We start from the raw sequence: 17,534 nt of genomic DNA, 5'->3' as shown, positions 1-17,534 counted from the left end.
TGAGTAAAAATAGGAGTAAACTGGGTAATTTCATTAGTAAATTGTACCTGGTGGATATTACTTACTCATTTAGTACCTGTGGGTTAGGGAGGTTTTAGAGTGACAATTTCAAGTTTTTGGACCCAAATTAATACCCCAAACGAATGGAATTGGAAGGCATTTTGTGAATTGAAATCTTGTTGACAATTGGTCATTGTTTGTTTGTTGAAATTTGAAGTGGGATGGAAAAAAATGGGATAAAAAAAGTAAAATTTTTTATGAAATTTCAGAGCATTGCTTATTGTCTTGTTTGGTTCAATGTGTGGAAAAGTGGGTAGATAAGCTTTCTCAAATTAAGCCTGCTAATGTAACATGATACTTTTTCGGCCCATCTCTTTCTAAATTCCGTTGTATTTAGGGAAACTTTGTGAGAAATTTGTCAAAAAGTAAGGGACATGATAAAATTAAAATTCTCTTGTACAAATTTTCTCTTCAAACTCATTACGTATGAGTTTCACATTTATTTTTCTCACTCTTTTTTATTTAGCAAACAAATGATACCTTAAAGACAATTATTAAACAGGGAGGTTTGCATAAATATTGCAACTTGATGAGGTTTACAAATCAATTAACTTGGAAAACAGGGAGATATGTTAAAATAGAAAAATTGATTGGAGAAAATTGAAATTATACGGTGCCTCGGGAGGTAAATATAAATATCCCTAAAAATATAGCTGTAGGATGGTAACTCTTCAAGTCTTTACTCGGTTCTCCAGAATTTTCACTCGTGAATTGTTCACAAACGCCTGAATTGATGATTCTACAAAGTACAAACGCTTCCTCTCCCATGTTTATCACCGGGAAAGGTAAAAAGAAAAACCCTCTCTCCCATAAAGTGTGACCCAACGTAAGAAACCAGATTCTTCGAGTCAAGAAAAGCTGGATTGGCTCGGATCAAATCTGGAACAGTTTTTTATCAAATCAGATCTCCATCGTCTTTAGCCATTCTGTCATTCTGTGAGATCCGCGAACTCATTTATCATTTCCGCGAGGATTGGAAAGTAAGAAAGAAGAGCTTTGCGAAGACTTTCTGATCGGTTTTCCTATCGATCGATCTACTTATCTGGCATCTGCAGAGAAATAGTTCTTCTGGTACACAGTAATTGAGAGATGTCGTCGTTTGATACATTCAGTAACGACGGCGACGAGGTGATGAGGAACTCAACACGTCCATTTGACGACGACGGATATTTAGGTTACGATCCTCGATTGCCGTCTCAGCGTTACGAATCTTACTCGAATTTCGCCGAAGAGGAAGAAGGCAAAGTGGAAGATGTAATTGACGAACCTCCACCATCGTCTGGTTATCATGACAGTTTTCCTGCTGAGGATGATGTTGCAGTTCATCATATGTCCCATTCTGTCGATGGGATCTCACCTTCCCCTGAAATGTATGGTTTCGATGCTCAGAACAACGATTATTCGTCTTCTCCCTTCTCTGGAATGCCCCAGTCGAACGGAAATGGGAAGCCTTACGACATTAGTGCTGACGACGATGGTTTGTTCACATCCGATGGGCCGATGCTTCCCCCTCCGGAAGAAATGCAAGAGGAAGGAGGTGCTCTTCGCGAATGGCGTCGGTGAGGTTTAGGTTTCTAGTTGTCTTTTGATTTAGACCTTAATTCTGCTGATCTGTTGAAAATTCTGGGAATTGAGATGTGTATTTGTTTCTTTTTATTTTTTGATTTGGAGTTACCTTTGTTATTACCTCGTTTCTTACTTACACGGTCAGATCCGCTTCTGTTCCTTTTATTATGAGTTCCAGGTTTAGGTTTTGTGGGGATGCTGTTATCTAGATTTTTCTGAAGAAAATCTTCGAACTCTTTCTATTTGTGATTCCGGAGTCTTGGTTTGCGGTTCTAATTTTTGGTATTCTGTACTGTTAAACTTAATGCATTTTATGTATAGTTTTGGTCGTATGGTAATATTAAAACTCCAGATTTCACTAGTTGAATGGAAAAACGACCGACCCTAGAAACTGAACAATAATAGTTAAAAAACTTAGAAAGTCATTTCTTAATAATTATCATGATGAGCTGATATGTACTCTTCTGAAAATGTAGTCTGTTCTCTCATTTCTCAAATATGGATGCTCAGCTTCTCCTCTGTATTTTCATTTTCAATTGGTCGAGCTACCATGAGAAGTTGTTGGCCCAATAAAGGGGTTTTCTGAAATCTGAGCATTGATCTTGGTTGTCGAGTATGAGAGAAGTCTCATCTTGTACAAGCAGCTAAATTATTCTTGTTTTGAAGTATTGCAGCTCTGAGATGCAACCTAGCTCTGGTAGGGATAACATTCTTCTTTAGTTTCTTTCTCTGAACTGTCCAACATTAAATGCAAGATTGAAGTGCATTACCTTGGGGCTTGGGGTGGAGGATACGTTATGATTTAGCTAGATGGTTAGATTTATCAGATTAATTATTATTAAAGGCTTAATCTCTTGAAGAGAATTGTATCCATGGGTGGTCAAAGGTTCCCTCAGAAGAAAACTCGGTTGATTTACCACAATCTTCTAATAAATTTGTCAAGTTTGAATGATTAAGAAATTCTTATCTTTGTGAAGTTTACAAGGGCTTGTGCATGGCAGACAAGTGTGTTCGGAACCTAGTCCAGAAGTGCAAGATTAGATTAGCATCTTGGACTGTTGAATTACTAATAGATGAGTTTAGAAGTTATAGATATTATGGGGAGAAGAATGGTTAACATTGCCTGTATTTGAGAGACACGGAAGGGAAGAAAATGATGTAAGTGTTGGTAACTTTAAGCTTTCATATTCAAGAGACTTAAGTAAAGAGATGGAGTGGGTATAATGTATATTGAAGCATGAAGAAGAAAATTGCAACAAATAATTAGTGCAAAAATTACTTTACATGTGACCGACCACGTGCTATTGCTCGGATGAACGTGCTGTGGTCCACCTTGATAGCTGGCTTAGAGGAGTATTTCTGACATTCTTTTCGGTTTTCTAATTTCAAAATTTGAAGATAGACTTGAGTTTCTAAATTTGGGTTTGACTGAGTTAGTAGTTTCCTTTTCCAGTCATTTAGTTTCTTGTTTAGATCGGGATTGAGTTGCTTGGTATTAGAGCTTTTATAAAAACGACTATGAGGCTGAGCAGAGGACAAAGATTGAAGATATGAATTATTATTGAAGTTGTGAGCCTCAGTGATCTTCTGATTACTGATGGGATACTGTATGTGGGAGGATGAAAGGCAGACAGACCCTATTTCTCTCACCCTTGCCCCACAAATTTATATTCCCATTTTCTTCTTATCCTTTATTGTTTATTCTTTCACATATAGCGGAAACAAAAGGCAAGTAGAGTTTCAGTTATCCTATCTGTTTCTCCTCATTGTGTCGATCCTGGCTGCAATTGATTACTCACTGGTTTTCCCTGGTTCAATGTTGACTTTGTGTTATTGGATATCAGAGCTTAGGAGAGAAGGCAGATGTATTGATGGTTGTCATGTTCTACTTGCAATTGAAGATTCATTATGCAAGTTGGCTTCAATCAACACTTCTTCCATATCAAGGCTGGGTTTTGATCTCTCACTGGTTTTCCCTGGTTCAATGTTGACTTCATATTATTGGATATCAGATCTAAGGAGAGAAGGCAGATGTGATTGATGATTGTCACATTCTGCTTCCCAATTGGAGATTCATTATGCAAGTCAGCTTCAACACGTCTACCATATCAAGGCTGAGATTTTTTCCCCTTAACGATGGGGAGAGCTGATGTGGATCCAAGAATGCAGAAGGAAACAATCTAAAATTAAACTTTAGAAGTTAGTGTTGATTTGATAGTACCATATATTGCTGTTTGTATGTCTCTGTTAATGTGAAGAGTGTTGTGGTCCACTTTAACAGCTGGCTTAGGGGGAATTCTGAGACTTTTTCAGTCTTCTTTTTTGGTTAGTCTCTAATTTCATAATTAGAAGGAACATAGAGTTAAGAGTCTATTTAGTGTCTTAATTTAGATTGAGACTGGGTTTCGTTGTAATTGAAGTATTTTAAATAAGAGTATGAGGCTGAGCAAAGGATAGAAATTGAAGATAAGAAATATAGTCGAAGCTGTTGGATACGGTGATGGTTTATTGAGAGTCTGTGAATGAGAGGATGAGGGGCAGAGAGACTGACTCTTCTTCCTTTACATATTCCCTTCTGCTTTGTATCCTTTTACGTTTCTTCTTTCTTATATATAAGAAAGAAGCAAGAAAAGTTTCAAGTATCTTATTTGTTCTCTAGAGGTATTTGGTAGATGTTAAAGAGTTGGAGATAGAATTATATCCAGCAAGTTTGAGTTGGAAAAAGAGAAGGTCAATATAATAAATGCCTATGCACCTCAAGTAGAATTGCATGTAGGTTTTGGATTTGGAGAAATAGATGAGGGAGCATCAGTTGTAGAACTGCAGTTGCTTATGTTATTTCCTTTGTGAATACCTTCTCTAAAAAGAGAGAGGCACCTAGTTACCTACAATAAATGGGCTTCATACCCACCAAATAGATTTCTTCCTAAGAAGAAGGTCCAACAACTTGTTCTATAATGATTGTAAGGTGATTCCTGTAGAGAGCTGTTAGGGCCCTAGGATGGCGCCATGTGGAGGAGAGAGAGTATTAGGGTTAGTTGAGGGGTAATAAATAGAGGGGAAATTGAATAGCAAGGGCATCGAATGTTATGTGAGTGAGTTTTGGGCAGCCGTAGGCTGAAGGGCACCGTGAGGTGTTGGGGGTGACTGGCACCATTAAAACCAGCTTTATCCTTGATATTTCTTGTATTTTCGTATTGATTTTTAGCGTGAATAGAAGGTTCTTATCAAGAGCCTAGCCATCAAGTACAGAATGGTGGTCCTTGGTTGCCTCTTAAGATAGTTGGTGGAGATCAAAATAGTCTTTGAAACCATTTGTGGATAAGTGGTCAAGCAATACTCATACAAAGGAAAGTGGGAACTTGTGGGAGACTTGAATACGACGTGGAAAGAGATGACTGTATGAAGAAGGTTGCTACAGAGGTGTTGGGGGAAACTGGGAAGCGAAAGGTGTATGACATGCTCGTAGGGAGAACTGGCAGTGAATGATTTTGTCCAAGCAGCCATTAAGACCAAGATAGCATGTCTTAAAACATGGAGAAGGCCTGAAGATACAAACTTGCCCGAAATAAAGCTAAGAAGATTGCAGGGAAAGCAAGGCCAAGGAAATATGATGATCCTTATAGATTGCGACATATCCTTGGCTGCTTGGACCTTTATGATGTCTTAAAACAAAGCTAAGAAAACAAGGGCAAAGCTTTTTCCCAGAACTGCTTTCTTAGACTTTCCAGAGTAACACCCTAAGTCTTAGATATTGAATTTCTTTACTACCTTTTTTTCCATCCAATTTGAGTTGTTTCTCTGAGAGGTCCTGCAGGATTGGCTCTTAGTTCTTCTAATGCACAACACTCTGTCAGCTACATGATCTACTGCATCGCATTTGTTACATAGAAACCAGAATTCAAAACCCAACCAATGTGGGTGTCACATGCAAGTTACCTCTTCCCTTGAGAATCAACTCTCTTATTTTCTTGAATACCACTTGTTTTTATATTCTGAACCTCAACCTCAACCTCAACTTGGTTCCATTAGTTCTTACTTTTTATTCTTTTTCTTTTTCTTTATTTTTTTTTTGGGGGTGGGGGTGGTAGAGTTCGGCGTGTTCTACTGTGGGTCTTAATGACATCTCCCTCATTTGGATGTCCTAGACACAAGGTAAAAATTTCGATCGAAATGAACATTTCAACCTTGGAAAAGGTCGAAATTTCGAGGTTTTGGTCAAAATTTTGATCGAAACTGGATACTTTTTTCCTGATTCTTGAAAACTCAATTTCGAGCCTCAAATGCACTCAAATTGATTTGGATTTTTGCATACTAGCTATTTCAAGCATAATAAACACTATAAACTACTAGTTTACTAAAAAACTACTGAAAATGTAACATCCAACATTCCAAGTATATAGTACATTAGTACATGAATCAGAGAAGAAGCTGGAATGTTATTACTTACAAGTCTATTCTATTCAAGCCTCAAGGTCTCCCTCTTCCTTCTGCACCCCATACAAATGACAATATAACTCCCATGATGTTTGCCCCCTGACACGGCCTAATTAGAATGACAAGACCCAATTTATTATAAGTTCAATGATATTAATATTAATGGGCCATACATGGTCTAGCCCAACTTAGCTAAAGTTACTAATGGGCCACACTTGGCCCAGCCCAACTTAGAAAGAATACTAATGGGCTACACTTAGCCCACATTCTAGAAAGGAGGGAGATTCTAGAGGAATCTACATTTAGAAAGTATCTTGTCTCTAGAAATATCCCTAGAAATATCTAGACCCACTAGAATATTCCTAACCTTTAGATTATTGACACTTGTACAAATCATAACCATTCATTGTATCCTACCTCACCTATAAATAGGGGAGGGATTCATTTGTACAAAGAATCAAGTAAGTGATCAATACAAGTTCTCTCAAGGTTCTCTTTGAGCTCTAAGCTTTCTTCTACTCTATCTAGCTGGGTTTTAGGCTGACTTAGTGCAAGAAAGCGCTAAGTGTCGGCACGGTTGGCTTAGTCAATAACTAAGGCCGTGACACCCCGCCCCATATAGTTTTGGACATAGTCAAGAACTGGACCTCTGTATGTGGCCTCATCCACATGCATAAGATTCCCTAACGGTGGGAAGTTGTGAATCTCCAAAGGAACTGGTGGTGGTGGGCCTTGTGGCTGTGGAATAGTGTGGAAGATCTGCTCAACAAATGAAAGAGCACCTTGCCCCTGGCTCTCAGGAGAAGGATAAGGATACTGATAAGGTCGCAGTGGCTGACTTCGATAATCGACAGTGGGAGGGACACCATAAGCTCCATAGGCCGCTCCATAACCATAAGGCTCCAGTCGTGGCTGACTGGCCTGACCTTGAATCTGATAGCCAGGTGGGACACCATATGGTCCATAAGGACCATAACCATAAGTCGACTCGGTAGAACCAATACTCTCCACAACAGTATCATATGAGGACTTTGCAGGCCTATGCCATCCGGATCCTCTGGAGGTGGAGGAGTCTCTAGCATCATCAATGCTCATCGATCTCATAGATCCCACCAAGCTCTTGGCATCGGATGGACTGTAGGACCCATATGATGGCGTGTCCTCTGTGCACCAGCCGTGCTGTCTCCCCTTCCCCTTCCTCGAATATGTAGAGGAAACATTTTTGCCTCGAGATGCAACTCCAGTATGGTTTGATTCCTGTGTCGCGTGGGTGAACTGACTCTCTCCTGTGAATCTCGGTGGTCGTCCTCCCCCCCCCCCTTGACTCTCACGTACTGCTGGTGGTGGTGGTGGTCTGTCCCTAGGATTAGCTGAATCCTGATCATGAGGTCCCACACCCTCCTTCATCCCCTCCATCATCACCGTCATCATCACCACCATCGTCGTCATCGCCGGAGGCCTGAGTCACCTCATCCTCAATGTCGGACCAGAAAATCAAATCCTCACTTTGGGTGGATGCACTAAGGTGTGGCACGAAGGGACGGGTGAGCTCTGCATGTGGCCTCCCCTCCTAGGCCATGAAGCCCCCACGCATCAGCCCCCATCTCCTCTGCAATCTGACTATTGGGAAGACCTCCATCCTCATCCAGCAATCCGTCTCCACTATCCCTGATCCAGTCAACTACTGGGTTATCATCATCATCCATCTCAAATATGTCGGCCAACTCGATATTGGTGCTCTCTATCCATCTGCTGTCTAATATGATCCTCTCTCAGTCTCATATTATAGTGTAGGTAGACAAGGTCCTCTAGACGCTTCACACCCAATCGGTTGCGCCTCTTCGAGTGAATGAGGCTGAAGGTGCTCCAATTTCGCTCACAACCAGTGGCAGAACATGTTTGGGAGAGCACTTTGCTTGCAATCCTACTCAAGTTGTGTGAATCACATCCAAATTGCAACCACCACTCAGCTGCAACAAACATAGACTCCAAGTCATTTTAATACTTAAATAACTAAATTAAAGATAGAATATAATAATTAAATGTATAACGAAATAAATGAATGAACTTACCCGCAGGGGCGATTTCCCGTCCCGATACGGCCACAACACAACCGAAGCTCCCAGTGGCATCCCTAAAAGCCTTTTTCTAATATATAAAGAGAAAAAACAATAACTAGTTACTAGGTTAATGACTTAGTATAAAACTACGAATTGTGAATATCGAATGATTCTAATCACTATCTCACCTTTTCTAAGGATGACTGCTTGTTTAGCTGTATCCGGTTTGAACTTCTCTACTATAGTTTGGACAGCATCCATCAAATCTTGCATCATCCCAAGATTGTCTTTGTAATGGTACTTGGGATTTAAATAGTATGCTGTGTAAGAAAAAGTATGTCATAAAAGAGAATAGTTAATGCTTAATAGTGTGATAACATAATGAAAATTAAATTAAATACTAGACTTAACAACTCACCAGCCTTATGCAGTGGATGCTGCAACATAGACTCCCATATACTGTTGATGATTTGAAGGACTTTCTTGTTGCCGCGTGGGTGGACTCGAGCAACTTGCTGCTTCATCCTATCTACTGCAGCAAATATGTGTGCTAGAGTACGCTTTCTTTGCTGATCTACCATCCTCAACACATTCACCACAGGCTCAAGCATCTTCACCACTATCCTCACATTGTGCCAGAAAGTCTCATCAAGGATAGGCAACTGAGCTCTCCTTCCTCCCACTGATGAAGAACCCTCCCAGTTAAACCACTCCTCTGATGCAAACATACTCCTAAGGCCAGTCTTCCTACTCTCAAAGCTCTGCAGTGCTATCCAATTAGTAGCAAATCTGGTTATGCCTGGCCTCACTAACTCACCCTGACACTTGTCCCTCATCATCCTTAATGCATAGGTGTGGTTATATATGAAGGTGCTAACATGTCGAGCTTGGTCCACGGTATTCTTCACAAGCTTGACCTTTCCAATCTCCTTCAACATTAAGTCAATGCAGTGAGTAGCACAAGGAGTCCAAAAGAGCCTATATATGTCCATCCATCAAGGCATCAAGCCATCAATACAAAGTTATAAAGTGTACATGTATATGTGTAATGTAAATATATGTATTTACAAATGAAAATTAATACTATATGTTTAGACTTTAGATACCTGGAGTTCTCCTGCATCTTCAACCCAGCTTTCTTGTAATTGGAGCCATTATCAGTCACAATTTGAACTACATTTTCCACTCCAACCTCCTTCACCACTTGCTTCAGCAATATGTAAATGTATTTTGCATCCTTCTTCTCACCGGATGCATCTACTGACTTGAGGAACACTGTCCTCCCATCACAATTCAACATGAAATTGATGATAGACTGTCTAGTGGGACCAGTCCAACCATCAGCCATCAGAGTCACTCCATAATGATTCCGCATGGGCTTTAATCCCTTAATGTACTCATTTATGTCCTCTTTATGCTTAGGCAAATACACATTATATATCTCATATGGAGTGGGGCCCTATACACCACTCCCAGCCCTGCCTATCTGCTCAATCATATCTCTGTAGTAGGCCCCCTAGGCTGTATGTGCTGGACCACTATGGTAATGCGCCCATTTGGAGAAAGCCATCCCCACTTTCTCCTTCACACTCCCCCATAAGTGCTTCAACTTCCTCTGTTTATGCTCAGGCCTCGCAAATAGGGCCGGATCATTGCGAAGAATCTCAAGATCCGGATCTGTAAGATGTGCTGAGGAAGCTCGACCCCTTGTAGGGGCCCGTGGGATAGGAGCTCCTGCCTCACACTTTGAGACCTCATAGGGACTTGGGAGCCACCTGTGCCTCCCATACCAACTGGCTCTCTAGAGGACCCACAACCCAGACCCCTCTGTTGCCTCCTCATGTCATCAATCCTCTGTTGCTCCCTACTCATCATCATCGCCCTCCTCAACTGATCGGCCTCTGGATCAGGGTCACTGTCTCCTGGCTCATCCCTACCATAACCCTCAGGATCTGGAAGGTCATCTAAGCAGGCATCCTCGAACTCATTCCTCTGTGTTTTCTTCTCTTTCCTCTTTTGCTTTGTATACCACTAATATATGAGGCCATTGCCCTCTTGACCTCTACAGGCACCTTTGGGCACCCTGTTACATCCCTGTTGCCACCAGCTAGATGCACCTTCAATCTAGTGGCCCCACCTCCTCCTATTTATTTCTTACAGTAATTACACTTGCTCTTCCTCTTATCAGCTGTCAGTGGCCTCCCACGATCCCAAGCTATGTCTGACATCTTTAAAATAGAGTGCTTGATACAAGAAACACACACGAAGTATCTTGAAAAGCTCCACAATATGCTCCAAAAATGACATACATGCTTCTAATAATAACCTCCTATTTTTAAATATATAAAAAAAATATATGTATAACTATATAAGTATTTTTTTAATAGAGCAAATTGCACTGGCACCCCAAAATAGATACCTTAAAGCACTGACACCCCACTTTATGTTTGAAAAACACATAGGTCCTATTCTGTTAGAGTGGTTAGTTATATTATCGCAAAGACTAGTATACCCTTCTTTATCAAACTTATTCTCTAATAAATCTTATTTTCATTTATCAAAAAATAAAAGAAAATTTCATGAAAGAAAATGACAAAAATATCCTTATCTTTAGAGTATTTAAAATATTCACCCAACCAAAGGTGGGTGAAGGGATTCTCCCTTCACCCATCTTCTTCCCATCCCACATCGGAAAATAGTCACCGCCACTAAAAATCGTCCACTGCCGGCGATCAGATCCCTTCCCCGTCGGCGACCACAGCCCGCCCCTATTTCTCTTATTGCGTGTTCGATCCATGCTCATGCGCACCAGTGGACCTCTGGTTGAGTCGATTGATTCTTGGGAAATGATCTCAAGGATTAAGTACTTAGGTACCATGCTATTTCTGCATAATTTTGAGAAAGCCGTTAAGTGGTTTTTAACGATCAGTCGAACTATTAGATCATTCCTTTCGGTTCTAACACAATCAATGCTGGGCCTCTCGCTGAGCTTTTGGGTTTCCTTATTCCCATCTGGAGTATATGTCTTAATGTAGTAACAAGCTCTTGTTCAGACAACCAGCGCCAGAAATGGCTCTGCTCAGCCCAGCCAGAGAGTCAGGACCCTCTTCTCATCGCCCCTTCTCTACGGGCAACCACCGCCATTTCCCTCTCTCTCCCTCTTCTCTCTTCTCTATTTGAGTTCAGATTTGGAATGTAGCAGCGAAGTCATGTGGTGGGTTAGGAGAGAAATTAATGGAACTGATGGCGGAACAACGCCTGAGATTTGTTGGGTTTTGAAAGATCTCCATTACTTGGATTATGGGGATGAGGAATGTTCATTTGAAGTGGGTTTCAACCGAGATCCTCATAAATTCGAATAAGAAGATTTGGCTTTTTTTTTTTCCTTCTCAAATTTCAGTCACAAACCCTTATCTATTTTACCCGAAGAAGAAAAAGGACAATCAATGCTCCTCCTTTCTTTGTCTCTGTGTCTATTTTCTCGTATGGTTACAACCGATTGATATGGCGGGTAAGTGTTCGGCATTTCCCATTTTCAAGCGATCGATTGATCTTCTACTTGCAGTTGTGGGGCAAATCGGATGATTGGGAGAAAGGGTTTTATTTCGGACAACGCTCTCCATCTTTTCAAACCCAACTGAAACGCTCTTGTCCTCTCTTTCTATCCCCTCTCTCTCTCTCTCTGCTCTGCAACTCTGCTGAAAGCTTCCTGGATTGTTTGTTAATCGATCAATTAGTTCTTCTTGCAGCTTAGTTGTGGAACTAGTGGAGATCTTATTGAGCCCAGTGCAGTTCATCCTCTCTTTAGTATGGAGCATTGGTTCCTCCATTCTGTACCCTGACAGAGATTAGACCAGATCAAAGCAACATGAGAACCGCACTGGACCTAGCATCTTCTCCATGGCCGTTGGACCCTAACACCAACAGGCAGAGAGGGGTAGAGGTAGAAGATGGGTGAAGGGAGAATCCCTCTCCCTTCACCCACATGTACTTTTCTAAGGGTTTTCCGGTAATTTTACATGTTCATTTAAATTTTTCCTAATATTTTAATAAGGGTATTTTTGGAATTAAAGAAAAACAAACAATGGACTAACAGTTTCACTAACAGAATGGACTAGTGTGTTTAATGAATTGGGGTGTTTGTGTTTTTTAAACATAAAGTGGGGTGTCAGTGCTTTAAAGCCTCCATTTTGGGGTGTCATTGCAATTTGCTCTTTTTAATATATAAATAATTTTAAAATATATAAAATATACACAACATGCTCAAAAAATTGCATACATGCTTCCACTAATACTCTCCGATTTTTAAATTTAAAACAGAAATTAATTATTTTTTAATATTTAAATATATTTTTTAATTATTTAAATATATATTAAATACAGTAAAATTACATAATTAACAGAAAAAAAAATTAATTCAACACCATCACAGCAATATGGTGTCTCAACTCTCACATACATTCATTTGAAGTTTATTCATGTACTATACATAAACATTTTTAACAAGATACATAATTTAGTAAATAATTTTTAATAACAGAAAAATAAAAAAATAGTAGGAAGAATCAAAAAATAATTTTGACACTACAAATTCATAGATCAACACTCTAAAGTAAACATATATAAATTTGGAAGCAATCTAACATGATTTAAGGCACAAATGAAACAAAAATCTTAAATGAAACAAAAATCAAAAAATGAGGAAGTTGGTTACTCACCTTGCAAGATTTGAGAAAATGCACAAATGGAGGAGCAAATCAAGTGTTTGAAGGAATGGAATACTAGAAATTAGGTGTAGAATGAGATGAAAGCAAGAGAAATCAACAAAAATTTTAAAATGAGGTCAAAATGGAGAGGGCAATATCGCTTGAAATGTCGAAACAGCGTCAAAATGTCTAAAATGACTCGATTTTGGGTATTTTATAACCTGTGGAAGGGTCGTTTCGGCCCGATATGGTATCGGGCCGAAATAGCGATTCATATCGATTGAAATTTTGGTCGATACGAAACGATATGGATACATTTCGTGCCTACCACTAAATTTCGTTTCGATTTGGATTTTTGCAGGCATTTCGACTGAAATTTCAACCATTTCGATCGAATTTTCTTCCATGCCTAGGCACGCTTGAATTTATATGCAGCAGAAATTCCAAAGTTAGCACCACTTGTTTGATAGTTGCATTTCTCATTTTACTGTGCACCCTGTGTCTTTTCGCATTTCCTTCTTTCTAAGGACAAAAATTGAAAATCTGTATAAATGACTACATAGACAATAAGAGCGAGGGGGAATAGTCGTGAGCACAAAGTTTGATTTGAACCTGTAAATTGTAATTATTGAGCATGGCCTGTCTGAGAGCTTCCTTATGTCATGGAATCATGAAGCACTGTAGGGGATAGATGGTTGTACAGATGGTTGGGCCAGCTTGCTGTTTGTTTATTTACTCCAACTTGGGAAGTCTAGGGTTAATTTTGTGATAGTCGTTTGGGTCCATCCGTGGTACCAAGTCTTAAGATCAGACCCTTGCTTCTTAATGTTCAAACAAGTATTGTCGTTGTTTAGTATTAAAAATTTGATCCACACCTCCACCTCCACCTCCCCCCCCCTCAAACAAAAAAAGAAGCAACAATTGACCCTAAAATATTATTAAAAAAATAAAAAACCTTTCAATAGTCATTAAACAGTTTGCTGCCTCCACGAAGACTCCTATATTTGTCTCATGAGTCATGCCTATGAAGCCCTGAGTTTCCCTAGTTAAATCATACATGAGCTCAAAACTTTGAACTTTTAAAATCCAAACATGCAATGTCTCATTAATTCTTATTCAGCTCCATGAAAACCTAATTACCTGTCTCGTCATTCAGCTATCTTGCTTCTTAGAACTGCATCTATCACCCTCTCCTCCACCCTGCATACAGAACCCCCCCCCCCCCCCCCCCAAAAAAAAAAAAAAAAGAAGAAGAAGAAGAAGAAGAAGAAGAGAAAGAAAGAAAAGAAAAAAGTGTAGGAACTTAACCTAGTTTTAAAACCCCAAAAACTTAAAATGGGATTCACATTGAGAGTCAGACCAGAAAATAGTTGTAATCAGGCAAAACCCTAGAAAATGGAACCTGGTAGAAGCAAAAATCTCCACATATAGGATTTTTTTTTCCCTTTTGGGGGGGGGGGTGTTTGTGATTCAAAAGTCTTGAAAATCTTGCCATAAGAGGTAGATTTTATTAATGTTCTGCAATTTTATGGACTAACAAGGAAAATAATGGTGAAAAATGTAGATCCAAGTGCATTAATGACCAATTCAAAAGTAGGATTTGAAAGTCCAGCATACTTAGAGTTGGTGTCGATCACCAGTTGTATGATATGCCTTCTAAGATTTTGTTTTCCTTAGCATCCTTCTATGATTCTATAAAGGATGCCACCATGTTGGAGGTACTTGTTGAGTTTGTTTGGTTCTGAATTAATTGATGGCCTGTTTAATTTTAGGGCTAGCTTTGATTGGGATTAAAAAAAAAAAAATCATTGCACATAGTCGCCGTCACAAGTTTCTTATCTAGGTCATCTGATCCTGATCAAGTACATTACAATTGCCTACATGTTTTTTTTCTTCATTTTTCTGTTTAATATGTTGGGAAATTGCTGCTAGTGATTCTTTTCTTTACTACCACAGTCTGGGGACAACATTCCTAATCCCTTTAATTTTTTTTTTAAAAAACAAATTATGATGCAAATAATAAAGGAAAGGGGGAAAAATACGTAGTGCGTGAGGCTCCTGCTTGTAGCAAGGTCAGGGGATGGTCAACTGTATTCAACCTTACCTTGTTTCCTGAAAGGCTATTTCCAGGACTTAAACTTGTGCCTTAGTATTCCAAGAAGTGAGCACTTGACCAACACACTATATTCCAACAAGTGAGCACTTGACCAACACGCTAAGGATGACCTTAATAACAGTGGGAAGAGAAATAAATCAAATGTAATGTATGGATTTCTTAAGTCTTTTGAATCCCAGTACTCAATTCAAAAAAAAATTGCTTGTATGGTTTTGTCTTGTTTACTTAGATCCACACTATTTCTCATGGGTGATTATATAGTTGGGTTTTGCATGCATACATACATAAGGGTGGTTAACTTATTTGTGTCAATTGGTGCCAGCCAAAATGCCATTCATCTTGAGGAGAAGGAGAGGAAGGAAAAGGAGATGCGGGCCCAGATTATTAAGGAAGCTGAAGATTATAAGCAAGCTTTCTATGAGAAAAGGATACTTAACTGTGATACCAACAAAGCTAACAACAGAGAAAGAGAAAAGGTAGAAAGCTGCTGAAGCATTTTTCTCCAATTTACTATTTTTGTTTTTTGAATCCAGATTTCATTTTTGATAATATGAAAACGTTTGTTCGGACAGCTTTTCTTGGCTAATCAAGAGAAGTTCCACAAAGAGGCAGACAAGCAGTATTGGAAAGCAATAGCAGAGTTCATCCCTTACGAGGTCCCCAATATTGAGAAGAGGAGAGGAAAGAAAGAGCAAGAGAAGAAACCATCAATTGTGGTTGTCCAAGGTCCAAAACCTGGGAAGCCCACCGATCTTTCGAGGATGAGGCAGATAATCGTGAAGCTGAAGCACTCACCACCACCTCACATGATACCTCCCCCACCTGCACCTGCAAAGGATGGTAAGGAAGCCAAGGATGGGAAGGATGCCAAAGGAGGAAAAGGTCCTTCACCAACTACGGTGGAAGCAGCAGCCAGAGACGCATCTGCTGCTAAAGACATAGCTATTAATGGGGGCCCAGATTCGACTCAGGAAGCTCCTGCTGTAGTCAAGGACCAGCAGCCCGGTACAGAGCCTGAGCCAGCCACCAATGCATGATTTTGATGGCTTATGATGGAATGTTTTTGCCCTTTTCCCTATGAACTATGACGACAGACGGGCTTTACCTGTGTACCACACTGGTACCTTATCTTTGGAATGGTTTCTCTTGATTGCATTATGCATTTATAGTCAGATTGTCACGTTAACAATGACTAATTCATTTTCCGGTGAGACTGACAGTTTGGAATGGAAACTTTTTGGAGTTTGGGTGACTATAGATTTCTTTCACATTTTATCCCTAGATGCCTATCTCATGTTACAATTCATGCGGGGCTTGACCAGAGTCTGATCCCCGTGAATTGGGTTATGGCTTCTGTTGTGAACAATTTCAAGCTCTCAATTCCTGAACTCTTAGCCACTGTTATTTTGAGTTATGGTTTTCAGTTATGTTCCTGTGTTTTCTGGTATCATTTGGCCACGTGGAGGTCCGATTCCTTTACGAAAGAATTTATGCCAATTGTGGAAAAGCTTGTCTTGGTAAGCTTCTTATTTTGAGTGAATGAAAACAGAGAAATCGGTTTACCAAAAAAAAAAAAAAAAAAAAACAGAGAAATCGACATGGACTGAATGGTATTATAAATGTAGCACCTCTCTCTGTGGATGTAAACGTAATAGGGCCACTGAGATAAAACTTGCTATGTTTATTTGCATGTCATCAAGTGATAATTCAGCTTTTACTCCCATTTGAATTCCCCATAAACCGATACAATACCATGAAAATTATTAGGAAAAAGAATATCCATTACCTGTGAACCATTGAAGAACAAGGCTTGTTTGGAAAAACCAGAAACACAGCCTTCCCACAAAATTTTCCACCAAAATCACCGGAAGGAATATCTGTCCGCCACAAGGTTCTTGGATGCAATAATCTATCAGAACAGCTGACACAACATAGCAGCCATTTGTTATAAGGATGGCCTCCCTCATGCTGTTCTATCATGAAAAGGTTTAAACCAAACTCTGGGACGTTTCCAACATGCTCATCCACACAAAGCATTTAGAAGAACTCAGTTGTTGTCATCAGAATCCAGTTCAGATCTCTTCAGGTGCCGTTCTATGCCCCCATTTTATCTTCTTGGTAATGGTACTGAAACATCATATTGAGAACGGAGCCTTTCAAGTTCCTGTCATGGACCTCTGGCATGGCAAACACTAGAGAACCTTTTCAACACTTTTGTTGTATCAAAAGAACAGCCAATGCAACAGGCTCTCCCGCAGCAATGGAGGATACTCTAAATCGGGATCATGGGAGAGTATTTCTTGATCATTCTACCAACTTAAAGCCACAGTGGAATTTCTTTTATTTAGTCCCAACTCCCAACTTACACTATCTCTATTACCAACTGTTGGTGTTACTGAGTAATGATCCACTCTTTTTGGTTTGATCCCAGTCTGGTAATCCATGCAATAGTAAAAACTGCATACACTTGATCAGTTGCCCCTGCTTGAAGCCCTGACGAAATTTAATCATTCTTGGGTAAATAGTTTATAATGCTTTACTTATCATTACGTCCACCAAACTCTGCGCGAAGACAGCACCTGCAGAAGG

The 17,534-nt window shown here is 39.7% G+C and overlaps 1 protein-coding gene across 1 annotated transcript; it reads left to right on the top strand.

Moving 5' to 3' along the window:
• The first annotated feature begins 821 nt into the window (after positions 1 to 821).
• LOC149025753 (clathrin light chain 1-like) lies at positions 822 to 16,538 on the top strand. The gene is made up of 3 exons (XM_089145955.1): positions 822 to 1,619; positions 15,268 to 15,421; positions 15,518 to 16,538. Exons 1-3 carry the CDS (start codon positions 1,150 to 1,152, stop codon positions 15,980 to 15,982), a joined length of 1,089 nt encoding a protein of 362 aa, XP_089002081.1. The 5' UTR covers positions 822 to 1,149; the 3' UTR covers positions 15,983 to 16,538.
• The last annotated feature ends 996 nt before the right edge of the window (positions 16,539 to 17,534 follow it).

The sequence above is a fragment of the Hakea prostrata genome, chromosome 2, assembly GCF_041222555.1.
Source record: "Hakea prostrata isolate BN-2017 chromosome 2, UWA_Hpros_2, whole genome shotgun sequence".
In the NCBI taxonomy this organism is placed as follows: domain Eukaryota; kingdom Viridiplantae; phylum Streptophyta; class Magnoliopsida; order Proteales; family Proteaceae; genus Hakea; species Hakea prostrata.
The sequence above is the reverse complement of the archived record's forward strand: the minus strand, read 5'-3'. Positions and strand labels throughout refer to the sequence as shown.

Excerpts from the sequence above, each read along its gene's own strand:
- LOC149025753 (XM_089145955.1), top strand. The coding sequence starts at position 1,150 with ATGTCGTCGTTTGATACATTCAGTAACGACGGCGACGAGGTGATGAGG. Across the intron at positions 1,620-15,267 it reads GCTCTTCGCGAATGGCGTCG|CCAAAATGCCATTCATCTTG; the intron begins GTGAGGTTTAGG and ends AATTGGTGCCAG. Across the intron at positions 15,422-15,517 it reads ACAACAGAGAAAGAGAAAAG|CTTTTCTTGGCTAATCAAGA; the intron begins GTAGAAAGCTGC and ends TTGTTCGGACAG.